The sequence below is a fragment of the Mobula hypostoma genome, chromosome 11 (genome assembly GCF_963921235.1).
Source record: "Mobula hypostoma chromosome 11, sMobHyp1.1, whole genome shotgun sequence".
Classification (NCBI taxonomy): Eukaryota; Metazoa; Chordata; class Chondrichthyes; order Myliobatiformes; family Myliobatidae; genus Mobula; species Mobula hypostoma.
Genome location: NC_086107.1, coordinates 5309714 through 5325932, shown reverse-complemented (window position 1 = coordinate 5325932; position 16219 = coordinate 5309714). Strand labels below are relative to the sequence as shown.

The 16219-nt window shown below is 43.7% G+C and overlaps 1 protein-coding gene across 1 annotated transcript in view; it reads left to right on the top strand.

Annotated features, from left to right (window-relative positions):
* Positions 1-16219, top strand: part of LOC134353565 (spondin-1-like) — a 349278-nt gene that overhangs the window by 317486 nt on the left and 15573 nt on the right. Inside the window, exons 9-11 of the mRNA XM_063061609.1 lie at positions 2822-2962; positions 3460-3535; positions 7891-8073. Of these exons, the coding sequence (XP_062917679.1) occupies positions 2822-2962; positions 3460-3535; positions 7891-8073 (400 nt within the window). The remainder of the gene's footprint in view (positions 1-2821; positions 2963-3459; positions 3536-7890; positions 8074-16219) is intronic.

The following is a 16219-nucleotide window of genomic DNA, read 5'->3' as shown; positions in this document are numbered from 1 at the left end:
GGCAGCAGTACAGTGCAATACATAAAATTATTGCAGTACTATGAAAAATTCTTAGGCACCCTAGCTATATATATGTGCCTATATATAGGCACATGTGTAGGCACATATATGTAGCTATATATATATATATATATATATATATACGCTCCAGTAGTTTTTTTTTAGTTTTAAGTCCTCCTGCGTGAGAGACAAGAGCTAGTCCTGTAAAGTTTTTCTACTCTGTAACTGGACAAACATGCACCAAGTATACCGTTTCCTCTTCGCTTGTTTTCTGTGCGTCCTGCGCATGCCCGGTAGGAGGAGATTCGCCCAAATATCCACCTAATGTGGATGGAGATATTTTGAAAAACGCTTAGTGTGGACGCCTGTCGTTTTTACTCGAAACTGGCGTTTTCAAAATTATCCGGCGTAGTGTGGACTTCGGCACAGTACTGCACATTGAAACAAACAGTGAAATGTGTCAGTTTGTATTAACAACCACCGCACCCAATGATGTGCAGAAGACATGTGAAGCACGTGCTGCCAAACATTCCAGCTCCAACACTGTAATGAGATACAGCGAAAAGCTGTTGCTTCCTGGTCCATCCAGACAAGTGATTCTGTACAGAAGAGCTTTGAGGTGGTGAAAGGGGAAAACGAATGTAGCACGTCATGTTGCATTTACAGAGGAAGTGCAGTGCAGGTCTGCAAGTAAAGGGCAAATGCCATGACAAGATAGGTTGGGACATCAAGAGTTTTTTTAGATTATGAGGACACTCAGTCCTCGTTTATTGTCATTTAGAAATGCATGCATTAAAAAATGATACAATGTTCGTCCAGAATGATATCACACGAAAACACAGGACAAACCAAGACTGAAACTGAGAAAACCACATAATTATAACATATAGTTACAACAGTGCAAAGCAATGCCATAATTTGATAAAGAGCAGACCATGGACACAGTAAAAAAAAGTCTCAAAGTCCCGATAGACTCATCATCCCACACAGGCGGCAGAAGGGAGGAACTCTCCCCGCCATGAACCTCCAAGCGCCGCCAACTCGCCGATGCAGCACCATTGGAAGCACCCGACCGCAGCGGACTCTGAGTCCGTCCGAAAACTTCGAGCTTCCGACCAGCCCCTCCGATACAGCCTCTTTGGGCACCATCCTCTGCTGAGCGCTTTGACCCCGGCCGGCAGCCGAGCAACAAGCAAAGCCGAGGACTCGGGGCCTGCTCCTCTGGAGATTCCGGACCACACAGTAGCAGCAGTAGCGAAGCAGGCATTTCAGAAGTTTCACCAGATGTTCCTCCGTGCTCTCATGTCCATCTCCATCTAATCAGGATTGTGCACGGCACCCTACCGTTCAACCACTCACTTCAGTGTATAAGACGTCTGCTTGAGAATCTAATAACAGTGGGATTAACGCTGTCCTTGAGGCTGGCGGTACATGCTCTCAGACTTCTGCGTGATAGAATGGGGGAGGACGGAGAATGGCCAGGTGGGAGGGAGCCTTGATTACGCTGGCTGCTTGCCAAGATAGTGGGGATGTAGAGGAGTCAACAGAGAGGTGGTTAACTTGCACGATGGTCTGGGCTCCCTGCAATTTTCTGAAGTTTTGGACAGAGCTGTGCTACCAAGATTTGTAATCGTTTTACAAGGTAAGACTATAAAATGTAACAGCTCAAAGAAAGTGCAGAGCAGGTAAACAATAGCTTGCAAAATCATAATGATGTAGATTATAAGGTCAAGAGTCCATCTTTTCCAACAAGAAGTTTGTTCAATAGTCTTACAACAGCAGGATAGGAGGCGGTATGTCCTTTCAGGCTTTTGTATCTTACACCCGATGGGAGAGAGGAGAAGAGAATGTCCGTGGTGGGTGAGTCTTTGATTATTCCGGCTGCTTTTCTGAGGCAGCTAGAAGTGCAGCCAGAGGTAATGCTGGTTTCTGTGATGTTCTGAGCTGTGTCCACAACCCTGCAGTTTCTTGCTACACATGCAGAGAGAGCAGTTGCCGTTCCAAGCCGTGATGTATTCAGACAGAATGTTTTCTATGGGCATCAATAGAAATCGGTAAGAGTTGAGTGGGACATCCTGAATATCTTGAAGCTCTTAAGGAAGTTGGTGAGCTGTCTTAGCTGTGGTTTAATACCTTGTCAGAAAGACGGCCCTGACTGCAGACACTGCTGCAGACCCTCAGTACTGTTTGGGAGCAGCAATGTGGATTTTTGTGCTGAAGACTCTGGAGTGAGATTTGAACTCACAACCTTCAAATCCAAAAAAGGGATGCATCCATTGTGCTTCAGCTGACAGGAGAATGGAAGGTATTGTACAGCGAGTTTTTATTCTTTTGCACTGGATATTGTTACTATGTGCTTTCATCAAACATTAAGTCTCACATTAATGAGGATTTCTACCACCCACAATCTCCTTGACCCACAACCATCAGGAAGGAGATGCAGGAGCATCAGGACTAGGATTGTCACACTGGGTAACAGCTTCTTCCCTCAGGCTGTGAGACTAATGAATACCCTACCACCACTGAGGCCTCATCACTAGGACTGCAAGCTGTTTACTGTTTATTGCTCACCTGTGCTGCACACTGCATGCATCTTGAATTGTATTTTATTACCTTATTTGTGGTAATATTTTTGTTTATGTGCTGTGTGTGATGTATGCTTTGTGGATGCACCATGGTCTGGAGGAACGTTGTTTCATTTGGTTGTACATCAGATGACAATAAACTTAAACTTCCTAGGGATGCTGCCTGGTCTGCTGCGTTCACCAGCAACTTTGACATGCGTTGCTTCAACTTCAACTAATTTTTCTTACTTTCTCAGTCCCCGAATCAGATGTCGGATCCCCAAGAAAGGATCAGACCGCTAACCAGCCTGGATCATCCAAAGAGCCCCTTTTATGACCCTGAGGGTGGACCCATCATACCTGTGGCCAGAGCTGTCATTGAGAGGATTGCAAGAAAGGTAATGTGGATGCGTCTTGGGAGAAAGGTACCTAAGGAACTGACCTCAGCTTAAGCCCAGTTTGTACAACAGCCACAAACTTGTTCAGGGGTGCTGGAAGTGCAATCTCAGAATTTTATGAGTTCAAGGTTATCCTAAAACCACAGTGTTCAGTTTGATGGAGTTTCTCCTGTTCGAGCTCTGAGGCCCTCCGTCGGTCGGGATTGACCATGGACGTTGTGTCCCAGCTGCTTATGTAATACGCGAGCCTGGGCAGTACGATACGGAGAGCTAGCTGATGTCCGTGCAGCAGGCCCCCTCCTCCACACAGTTGATGAATCCAAAGGAAAGGCAGAGACTGATAAAGTTTGGCACCAGCGGCCTTGCAGGAGTTGCCAATCAGCATTCAGCTCAATGTAGGACAAGCCTAGGGATTCCAGCTCCAGATTAATTTGTGTTTTAATTCCTGCCTGTGTGACCCGAACGTTTTTGTAAAGTCCCCAATAATCTCTCCACAGGGGGAGCAGTGTAACATTCAGCCTGATAACGTGGACGATATTGTGGCAGATCTTAATCAGGAGGAAACGGATGAAGGTAATTGCATTGTGGGTAATTAATCCTGGCAACATTGTCTAATTCTATTGAAAGTAAGTTTATTCTAGACTAATTCTGTCGGTGAATTGAACTTTTCCCTTGTGTTGTTTCTTCTCTAAATGTCAGAGCAGAGTGCCTGTGGCTTTGAACTGTGGTGTGGCAATTTGCCGCACAGACCATTAAGATGGAGGACAGGAAAATGAGGGGTGATCTTGCAGAGATGTACAAAATTGTAAGGGACATAGATACAGCCTTTTCCCAAGGTTACAGAGTCAAGATCCAGGGAGCATATCCCTCTCTCATCCATTTACCTATCTAACCTTTCCCTATAACTCAGGTCCTCAAGTCCCAGCATCCTTGTAAAACTTTTCTCTGCACTCTTTCAAGTTTATTGATATCTTTCTTATAGGTAGACCAGAACTCTACTTGATATGTCAAATTTGACCTCAATAATGCCTTACACAATTTCAACATAACATCCCAACTCCTGTGCTTTATGAAAGCTAAAGCGCAAAAAAAACCTCACTCTACAACCCTATCTACCCGTGACGCCACTTTCAAGAAAGTATAAATCTGTATTCCATTGTCCTTTTGTTTTATCACACCCCTCAGAGTGTGGCAAGAGCTGGCAGGTGATAGGTGGATCCAGGTGAGGAAGGATGATAGGCAGATGGGTAAGGATGGAGAATGGGAACAGAATCATAAAGTGGGAGGTGATTGGTGGATCCAGGTGGGGGGAGGGGTAATAGGCAGATGGAGAGAGGGGTGAATGGGAATAATATCAGAAAATAAGAGGTGAAAGGTAGATCTGGGTTAGCAGGGATGATATGTAGATGGGTAAGGATGGAGAATGGGAATAGAATCAGAAAGTGGTAGATTATAGGTGGACCCATGTGAGGGGAATGACAGGTGTCTACATTGACCAACTGATAGGGGCCAGATTTCTCATCTTTTCCTTTAACATCATGATCTCCCTTCATTTTCTGAAGTCTCTGCTTCATCCCAAGAAAAATCACTCAATTTATTCACTGCCTAAATTCACAAAGATCAATTTGTAATCATCTATAATTAATCATTTGTAATCCTTGTAAATCTGTAATTAAAAAGACAGAGCAGCCAACTGCTTTCACATGAGGACAAATGAGTTCATTTGCACCAAACCCGCTTCTTATAAACACAAGAGATTCTGCAAATGCTGGGAATCCAGAGCAAGACACAAAATGCTGGAGGAACTCAGCAGGTCAGGCAACCTCTATGGAGAAGAACAAAGCGCCAACATTTTGAGTCGATACTCTTCATCAGGACTGGAAAGAAAGGGAGAAGATGCCAGAATAAAAGGGTGGAGGGAGGGGTAGAAGGACAAGCTATAAGGTGGTAGGTGAAGCTAGGTGGCTGCGAAAGGAGTGATGAAGGAAGCTTTGAGATGGGAGAGATGGAAAAAAGCAAAGGGCTGGAGAAGAAGGAATCTGATAGGAGAGGAGAATGGGCCATTACTGCTGATGCTGGAAATCCAGAGGAACACACACAAAATGCTGGAGGAACTCAGCAGGTCAGGCAGCCTCTATGGAGAAGAATAAACAGGCAATGATTTGGACTGAGACGCTTCATCAGGACTGCATTTTTTAAATCATTTTCCTCAAAGTCTGAACAAGTTATTTGCTTAACAAACTATAACTAAAAGTCTTGAGTGACAGTGAATTACTTTTCTTCACATTCTGTTCTTATCTGAGTTCAACTGGGGTAATTTTGAATAGATTGCATTAAGACTTTGCTTGAGTGTGTGATGCCCAACTAGGTTTGGCTATTCCAATTTCATCAATCTACAACACAACTGAAGTATCAAATAAATGCTATCAGAAATATCTCTAAATTATTAGGGAATGCAATGAACCAGTTCCAACCATTGAGCGACCTCTTTTAAAGGAAGAACGTGTCAGTCTTCACTTCTAAGCATGAAATTAAAAATCAGGAGCTTCAGAAGAGATCTTAAAGCAGCATTGCCCCACATATAAATGAACAGTGTATGTAGTTCCATTCTATAATGTTATATGAAGTATTATAATATTTAGTACAGCAGCTAGGTTGTTATGTTGACATTGTGTGAGATATTGGTGAGGCCTAATATGAAGTATTGTGTGCAGTTTTGGTCACCTACCTACTGGAGTTACCCAATTTCCCTCAGGATCAATAAAGTATGACTATGACTATGAATTAGGTAAGTAAGGTTGAAAGAGAGCAAATGAAATTTACAAGAATGCTGCAGGAACTGGAGGACCTGAGTAATAGAGAGAGGTTGAGTAGGTTAGGACTTTATTCTTTAGAGAGTAAGTGAATGAGAGGACATCTTATGGAGAAGCATAAAATTATGAGGGGTTTCGAAAGGGTAAATATAAGTAGGCTTTTTCCACTGAGGGTGGTTGAGACTAGAACTAGAGGTCATGGGTTAAGGGTGAAAAGTGAAATGTTTAAGAGGAATATGAGGAGGAATTTCTTCATTCAGAGGGTTCTGAGAGTGTGGAACGAGCTGCCAGCAGAGGTGGTGGGCACAGGTTTGATTTCCACACTTAAGAGGAGTTTGGATGGGTACATGGATGGGAGGGGTAGGGAGGGATATGGTCTGGGTGCAGGTCAATAGGACTAAGCAGAGTAATAGTTCAGCATGGACTGGATAGGCCAAAGGTTCTGTTTCTGTATTGTAGTGCTCTATGACTCTATTACGAACTGAGCAATCTGGTTATCATCTCCTAACAACTAATTGTATTACCATCTCTGAATCCCCCACTGTTTATACCCCTGGAGTTACCACTAACCAGACTCTGAACTAGACTAGATACACAAGAGCAGGTCAGACCTTAGGGAAATTGCAGAGAGTAACTCACCCCATAACCTCCAAAAGACTGGCAACATACATCAAAGTTGCTGGTGAACGCAGCAAGTCAGGCAGCATCTCTAGGAAGAGGTACAGTCGACGTTTCAGGCCGAGACCCTTCAAGTCCTGACGAAGGGTCTCGGCCTGAAACGTCGACTGTACCTCTTCCTAGAGATGCTGCCTGGCCTGCTGCATTCACCAGCAACTTTGATGTCTGTTGCTTGAATTTCCAGCATCTGCAGAATTCCTCGGGCTTACACCTCCAAAAGACTGTCCGGCAAAGAGTCATAGAGCACTGCAGCACTAAAGCAGGCACTTCAGCCCATTTAGTCCATGCCAAACTGTTACTCTGCTTAGACCCACCTGGACCATATCCTCCATACCCCTCCCATCCATATACCTATTCAAACTTCTCTTAAGTGTTGAAATCAACCCAATCCGAAACTTGTTCCACACTTGCACCACTGTCTAAGTGAAGAAATCCCCTCTCATGTTTCCCCTAAATATTTCACCTTTCACCCTTAACCCTTGACCTCAAGTTTTAATTTCACCCACCCTCAGGGGAAAATGCCTGTGTGTATTAATTTATTTATTCACATCTCATTCCATACCTCTACTTTAGCATCTAACTTATATAATTTTCTATTTGTTATAATTGTTAAATTATATTTATTTAATTTATTTAGTTTTATTTATTTATTTATTTTGAAATACTGAGCAGATCAAGCCCTACCGACCCAACAAGCTGCAATGCCCAGCAACTCACCTATTTAAGGCATCCGTTAGTCTTGCGAGACCATGGATCTGCGCCTGGAAAGTCTTCACTCTCCAGGGTGCAGGCCTGGGCAAGGTTGTATGGAAGACCAGCAGTTGCCCATGCTGCAAGTCTCCCCTCTCCACGACACCAATGTTGTCCAAGGGAAGGGTATTAGGACCCATACAGCTTGGCACCAGTGTCGTCGCAGAGCAATGTGTGATTAAGTGCCTTGCTCAAGGACACAACACGTTCCCTCGGCTGGGGCTCGAACTCACGACCTTCAGGTCGCTAGTTCAATGCCTTAACCACTTGGCCACGTGCCCACTCACCTATTTAACCCTAGTCTAATCACAGGCCAATTTACAATGACCGATTAACCTACTAACCATTCCATCTTTGGACTGTGGGAGGAAACACACACACTTATGTGCAAACACCCTGCAGGTAGCACCAGAATTGAACTCCAAACACTGAAGCACCCTGAGCTATGATAGAGTCACTCTAACCACTACACTTTTGTGGTGCCTCCTATCTATACCCCTCATAATTTTGTCCTCCTCCTTAAGATCTCCTGTTGTTATTCAATGCTCCATGAAATGGAGTCTTAACCTATTCAATCTTTCCCTATAACTCAGACCCTCAAGTCCCAGCAGCATCCTTGTAAACTCCGGTAGGTGTCAGCAGTCAATGAAAGTGGGTAATGGTACCTCTTTAACCCTTTGGCTGCAGATGACACTCCAGAAACGTGTATCTACTCCAACTGGTCTCAGTGGTCAGCCTGCAGCTCCTCAACCTGCGAGAAGGGGAAACGGATGAGACAGAGGATGCTCAAAGCTCAGCTGGACCTCAGCGTGCCCTGCCCTCACACTCAAGATTTTGAACCATGCATGGGACCAGGTTGCCGTGACGATGGTAAGGCTTTACAGCAAATGTACATAGACAATGTGCAGGGTGAATCAAAGGAAATTTCTAGTTCAGCGTTCAATATAAATTTTTTATCAAAGTATATATATGTCACCATACACAACCCTGAGATTCATTTTCTTGTGGGAATTCACAGTAGATACAAAGAAACACAATGGAGTCCATGAAAAATTACACTCAAGGATGGACAAACAACCACTGTGCAAAGGAAGACAACCTGTGAAAAAATACTTTAAATAGTAAATAAATAATAAATAATACTGAGAAGGTGTTTAAATAATCCTTCAAAGTGAGTCCATAGGTTGTGGAATCAGTTCAGTGTTGAGCTGAATGAAGTTATCCCCTCTGATTCAGGATCCTGATGGCGGTGGGGTAGTACTGTTCCTGAGCTTGGTGATGTGGGCCCTGAGGCTCCTGTACCTCCTTCCTGATGACAGGAGCAAGACGAGGAGATTGGCCTGGATGGTGGTGGTCCTTGATGAATGCTGCTTTCTTGTCCCACTCCCATCAGGGAGAAGGCTGCATAGCATCCATGCTGGGACCACCAGACTCAAAAACAATGACTTTCCCCAAGCAGTAAGGCTGATCAACACCTCGACACCCCAACCACCACTACTTCATCAGTTCCTGTCAGTGTCACCTCCTGTGCCTCGCGTCACTTTATGGATATACAATCAACGTATGTAATCTATCCTATGTATTTATATTTATTGAGGTTTTTTATTATTGTGTTCTTTAACTTATTGTGTGTGTGTTTTCTGTGCTGCATAGGATCTGGAGTAACACTAATTTTGTTCTCCTTTACACTCGTGTGTTGAAAATGACATTAAACAGTCTTGAACCTTGAATTAACCCAATAGCAAGGACACATTGGGCAGAGTATTAATGTTCAACTCTTTAAGCTAATGCTACCTACACGATGTTGCAACACACGAAAAATAAATTAGGTTTTTTCTCAAACGGCTTTATTCTGGTGAATGCAGCACATCCCCGCTTCCAGGGAGGCCGGATAAACAACAGACAACTATCGTTGGAATTTAATTCACAGCAGGGATTAGATGAAAGAAATCCAATCCCTTGCTGTGTACTTTTCAGAGCAGAAACTTATCCATTTGCTTTCAGAAGCATCTCATTCAGATGAAGTTAGTACAGAGGAACATTCTGTATGAAATTCTTACAGACTTATTCAATAAGAACACTCGAAGGAGCTGGAGGAACTGAATGGGTCAGGCAGCTTCCATGGAGGAAAATACACGGGCAAAGTTCTGGGTCAGGCCCAACATATTGATGCAATTACAAAGAAGGCATGACAACAGCTATATTTCATGAGGAGTCTGAGGAGATTTGGTATGTCACCAAAGATGCCCGGTGTACTGTAGAGAGCATTCTAACTGTTGCATCACCATCTGATCTGGAGGGGCCACAGCACAGGATCAGAAAAAGCTGCAGGAAATTGCTAACTCAGCCGGCTCCATCACGGGTACTAGCCTCCCCTGCACCCAGGACATCTTCAAGGAGCAATGCCTCCAAAAGGCATCCATCATGAAGGACCCTCCCATCACCTAGGACATGCACTCTTCTCATTGCCATCATCAGGGAGGAAGTTCTGCAACCTGAGGACACAAGCTCAAGCTTCTTCCCCTCCCTCGTCAGATTTCTAAATCGACAACAAACACATGTACACTACCTCAGTATTTTTCTCTCTTTTTGTATAATTATTTAATTTTAAAAGATATATTTTTATTATAAGTTATAGTTTTTTTAATTATTATATATTGTACTGTACACAGTCACAAAAAAACCAACAAATTTCACGGCTTATGTCAGTGATATTAAACCTGATTCTAATTCTTTATCTGGACTGGAAATGAAGAGGAGAGACAGCCAGTATAAAAAAAGGGGGGGGCAGCGAATGAAGCAAGAGCTGATAGTTGGTAGGTGGATCCACTTGAAGAGGGGTAAAAGGTGGGGGGGGGTCAAGAGTGTGAATGTCTGGTGGGTGGAGTCTTTGATTATATTGGCTCCTTTCCTGAGGAGCTGAGAAATGTAGCAAGACTCCATGGAAAGGGGACTGGTTTCCAGGATCCTCTCTCCCCTCTTCCTCTCCAGTCCTGATGAAGGATTTTGACCCAAAACGTCAACTGCCCATAATACAAGGAAATGTCAGACCTTATCAGGAATATTGTACCCAATCCTGTTTCTCATGTAGTGTCGATGATATAATCCCTTATAAAAGGCCTAAAACAGAGGTTCCCTGCCTGGGATCCATGGACACCTTGATAAATCGTGTTGGTCCATGGCATAGTAAAAGTTGGGAAACCCTGGTCTAAAAAGAAACAACAAAATCATTTACAATTTGTTTAGACTTTATATCATATTGAGGCCTTCCATTGGTCAGGGTTGACCATGAATATTCCATCCAGATGTCTTCTCGATAAGCAAGTCAGGGCAACGCAACATGGAGAACAAGCTGTTGCCCATGTAACAGGCTCCCCCTCTCCACGCAGCTGATGAATCCAAAGGAACGGTAGAGACCAATACAGTTTGGCACCAGCCGTGTTGCACTAGTTGCCAGTCAGCATTGAACTCGACGTAGGACTGCCTTAGGGACTCCAGCTCCAGATTTTTCCCTCTTGACTTACTCCCAAAGCCTTCCCCATGACTGGGTAAAGCCGCAAGGCAGCGGAGGTTTGAGATCAGAGTTTTCCTTCTCCTAGGTGAGCTGCCAACCACGGCTGATGAACCCCATCTGCCAAAGTGGCTGGTTTTACGGCACCAGTAACCTGCCTTTGTCCCTTCTCCTGTCAGCAGAAATGGTTTTGCCGGCCGTAGTAGCTAAGTCACATGTGAAAACCAGCAGCTGAACTTGGTTGTCCGAGGCTTTTCGAGACTCACACCATTGGGGGCATTTAGTAGGTAGTGGGAGCTTATCCCCTCTACTTCCCCTGGCTAAATCAATCATGAGGCACCCATCTACAGATCACAGTCTAAATTTAGAGACAATCTGCATAAAATAGTTAAAGACCTTCATTGCCTTTCTGTTGACAAATCATTCTAGTTTTTGCAGATGGGAGAGGATGGGAGATCGATTAAAATACAGAAGGCCGTGGCAGTCTGTGTATTATATCTTAACGCATGATCGAGCGTGATGTGTATTCATGTGGTGAATCTAATTAGACATGTGAGCTGTGTGATGTGCTGCTTTGTAACAATGTGATGGATAATTCAGACTGCATCAAAGGTTTAAGGGACACAGCAAGTATTTTAGTTTTCTGTCAGAATCAGAAACAGTTTTATTGTCACTGAGATTAGTCGTGAAATTTAGTGTTCTGTGGCAGCAGTACAGAGTAGGCATAACAAATTACTGTAAGTTACAATGAAAATATAAATAGTGTAAAAGTGGAATAGCAAGGACCAATCATGATCCGTTCAGAAATCTGGTGGTGGTGGGGAAGAAGCTATTCCTTAAACATTGAGTGTGTGTCTTCAGGCCCCTGTACCTCCTCCCTGAAGGTAGTAATGAGCAGAGGGCATGTCCTGGATGGTGAGGGTCCTTAATGATGGATGCCACGTTTTAAGGCACCATCTCGTGAAGATGCCTCTCTGGTTGAGAGGGTGGTGTCCACGTTGGAGCTGGCTGTGTCCGCAACCCTCCGAAGCCTCTTATGGTCCTGTGAATTGTTCCCTCCATACAAATGGTGATGCAATCAGTTAGAATACTCTCCATGGTACATCGGTAGAAATTTGCTAGTCTTTGGTGACATACTGAACCCGCTCAATGAAGTATAGCTTGTACACAATCCATCATAAGCCAATAGATTTGTTTTAAAAACAGGAGAAAATCTGCAGATGCTGGACATCTGAGTAACACACACAAAATGCTGGAGGAACTCAGCAGACCGGGTAGTATCTATGGAAAAAAGTACAGTCGATGTTTCGGGCCGACGTTTCTTTTATATCAGCAATTATTTCGGGATATACAGTAGTTCAAACAGAGACAAAGGAAACTAGCTTAAATGGGAATCTTGTTCGACATTGGACAAAGGGTCTGTTTCTTTGTGGTAGTACTCTATTCAATTCCTGCTGTTGCCTGTAAGGAATTTGTGTGTTCTCCCTGTGACCACGTGGGTTTCCTCCAGGTGCTCTGGTTTCCCCTCATGTTCCAAGGATGTACCAGTTAGGGTTAGAAAGTTGTGGCCAAGAGAGAGATTTGTAGAATGCCTATGAGGTGGTTTTTAGAGCAGCTTTGAGTCCACTAGGGGATCAGCTATTCTGGATTAGGTGTTGTGCAATGACCCAAAATTGATTAGACAATTCAAGGTAAAAGAACTCTTAGAGTGCAGTGATCATGATATGACAGGATTCACCCTGAATTTTGAGAAGGAGAAGCTAAAGTCAGATGTATCAGTGTTATAGTGAAGTAAAGGGAATTATAGAGGCATGAGAGAGGAGCTGTCCAAAATTGATTGGAAGGGAACGCTAGCAAGGATGATGGCAGAGCAGCAATAAATGTCTGGAGTTTCTGGGAGAAATTCAGAAAGCACAGGATAGATACAAAACAAAGAAGAGGAAGTATTCTAAAGGCGGGATAACGGAATTGAGGCTGACAAGAGAAGTCAAAGCCAACATAAAAGTCAAAGAGAGAGGATATAATACAGCAAAAATTAGTGGGAAGTTAAAGGATTTAGAAATTTTAAAACTAACAGAAGGCAACTAAAAAAGGAATAAAGAAGAAATGGATGGAATACAAGGGTAAGCTAACCAATAATATTAAAGAGGATACCAAAAGTTATCTTTCAGATATATAAAGTACAAAAGAGAGATGAGAGCAGATATCGGACCACTGGAAAATGATACTGAGAAGTAGTAATGAAAGGAAATGGTGGACAAGCTGACTAAGTATTTTGCATTAGTCTTCACTATCGAAGACACTAGCAGTATGGTGGAAGTTTAAGAATGTAAAGAGGCAGAAGTGAGTGTAGTTGTCATTACTAGGGAGAAAGCACTTGGGAAACTGAAAGGTCTGTAGTTAGATATTTCACCTAGACCAGATGGTGCACACCCCAGGGTTCTGAAAGAAGTGGCTGAAGAGATTGTGGAGCCATTGGTAATGATCTTTCAAGAATTATTAGATTCTGAAATGGCTCTGAAAGACTGGAAAATTGCAGATATCACTCCACTCTTCAAGAAGGGAGGGAAGCAGAAGTGCAGCACGGGCAGACAGCGAGGTGCAAGGTTATAACCACGTAGATTGTGAGGTCAAGAATCCATCTCATCATACTAGGAGACTGCTCAATCATCTTTTAACAGCAGGATGGAAGCTGCAAATCATAAACAGAAGATATTCGGCAGATGCTGGAAAGCCAAAGCAACACATACAAAATACTGGAGGAACTCAGCAGGCCAGGCAGCATCTATGGAAATGAATAAACAGTCAATGTTTCGGGCCGAAACCTTCCGTCAGAACTAGAAAGGAAGAGGGAAGGGTAGAAGTCATGCTTGGACCTGGTGGTACGTGCTTTCAGGCTTTTGTATCTTCTGCCCAAGGCTGGGTGGAAGTTCTTCATTATGTTGGTTGCTTTCATTAGGGTTTCAAAGTCCCTTTGAAATACAACTGATGCAGTGTGATTTCCTTTCAATGGAACATATACTCAAAGATTCAAAGATTCAAAAGATTCAAAAAAACTTTATTGTCATTCTAACCATACATCAGCTCTGCAGGGCAGAATGAGACAGCGTTTCTCAGGAGCAGTGCAATCATAACATAACAAAGGCAACACTAAATAATAAACATAACAATAAATAGTAAAACATAACAGCCACATGTGAGTTAAAATCAGTTATAAGTGTCCAGTGCAAGTGAAAAGTGTCCAAAGCAGAGTCAGGTAGAGCAGCTACTTAGCAGTCTGACTGCCTGTGGGAGGAAGCTGTTTAGTAGCCTTGTGGTTTTAGTTTTGATGCTCCTGTAACGTTTGCCTGATGGCAGAAGAACAAACAGTTCATGGAGAGGGTGTGAGGGGTCTTTAATGATGTATCGTGTCTTCTGGAGGCATCGACTCTGAAAGAGGTCTTGGACAGAAGGTAGGGAGACCCCAGTAACCTTCTCTGCTCCCCTAACCACCCTCTATAAGGCTTTTCTGTCGACAGCACTGCAGCTGGAGTACCAGGTTGTGATGCAAAAGGTCAGCACACTCTCGACCACACCTCTGTAGTATGTAGTTAAGATGTTAGTGGGGACTGATGCTTGTTTAAGCTCAGTGGCCACTTTACAAGAGGTAGAACATAATACACAGGAGAGACAATTCAGAACTTAGAGCATACAGCCTAGTATAGCACAGTACAGGATCTTCAGCCTTGACTTTATGCCATCCTTTTAGTTTACTTAAAGATCAGTCGAAAGCTTACCTCCTACACAGCTCAGAACCCTCCATTTTTCTAACATTCCATGTGCCTGTCTAATTGTCTCTTAAATGTCCCTCGTGTACCTGCCTCTACCACCATTGGAAACAGGCCATTCGGCCCACCTAGTCAGTGCTGAACGATTTAAACTGCCTTGTCCCAATTACCTGGACCCAGTAATCCCATTGCCCTCCGTATCCCTGCCATCCATGTACCTATCCAAACTTCCCTTAAACTTTGAAATCGAGCAGGCACACGCCATTTGTGCTGATACTCGTTCCACACTCTCACTGCCTTCTGAGTGAAAAAGTTTCCCCTCATGTTCTCCTTAAACATTTCACCTTTCACGTTAGCCCATGACCTCCAGTTGTAGACCCCCCTCCAACTCAGTGGAAAACTCCTGAGCAGCTCATTCCATTCACCCACCACTGTCCATGGAAAAGAAACCTACCTCTTACATCCTCCCCGATACCTTTCTCCCATCACCTTAAAACCATGTCCTCTGTCCACTCACAAATATCCACAGATGTGCTGTGGAGAGCACTCTAACTGGCTGCATCGCTGTCTGATACGGAGGGAGGGGGTGGCTACAGCACAGGATTGAAATAAGCTGCACAGAGCTTATTCACTGTTTTTTTTTCTCTATTATGATATATTGCATTGTACTGCTGCCACAAAGACAACTAATTTCACAGCATATTCTGGTGATAAGAGCATACATAAGAACATTAAAAAATAGGAGCAGGAGTCAGCCATCTGGCCCGTCGAGCCAGCTCCGCCATTCAATAAGATAGTCATAGTTATACTTTATTGATCCCGGGGAAAATTGGTTTTCATCACAGTTGCACCATAAATAATAAATAGTAATTAAACCATAAATAGTTAAATAGTAATATGTAAATTATGAAATAAGTCCAGGACCAGCCTATTGGCTCAGGGTGTCTGACCCTCCAAGGGAGGAGTTGTAAAGTTTGATGGCCACAGGCAGGAATGACTTCCTATGACGCTCTGTGTTGCATCTCGGTGGAATGAGTCTCTGGCTGAATGTACTCCTGTGCCCAACCAGTACATTATGTAGTGGATGGGAGACATTGTCCAAGATGGCATGCAACTTGGACAGCATCCTCTTTTCAGACACCACCGTCAGAGAGTCCAGTTCCATCCCCACAACATCACTGGCCTTACGAATGACTTTGTTGATTCTGTTGGTGTCTGCTACCCTCAGCCTGCTGCCCCAGCACACAACAGCAAACATGATCGCACTGGCCACCACAGACTTGTAGAACATCCTCAGCATCGTCCGGCAGATGTTAAAGGACCTCAGTCTCCTCAGGAAACAGAGACGGCTCTGACCCTTCTTGTAGACAGCCTCAGTGTTCTTTGACCCGTCCAGTTTATTGTCAATTCGTATCCCCAGGTATTTATAGTCCTTCACCATGTCCACACTGACCCCCTGGATGGAAACAGGGGTCACAGGTACCTCAACTTCCTCAGGTCTACCACTAGGTCCTTAGTCTTTTTCACATTAAGTTGCAGATAATTCTGCTCACACCATGTGACAAAGATCATGGCTGATCTGACCATGGACTCATCTCCACTTACCTGCCATTTCCCCTTAACCCTGATTCTGATTCTGGCATTGGTCACTGCTACCCCAAGGGGAAAAAGCAAAATAAAAAGATTTCTTTTGCTCCTCGTCCCAATGTAGGTCATATCTCTTTTCCTCTCATTATTA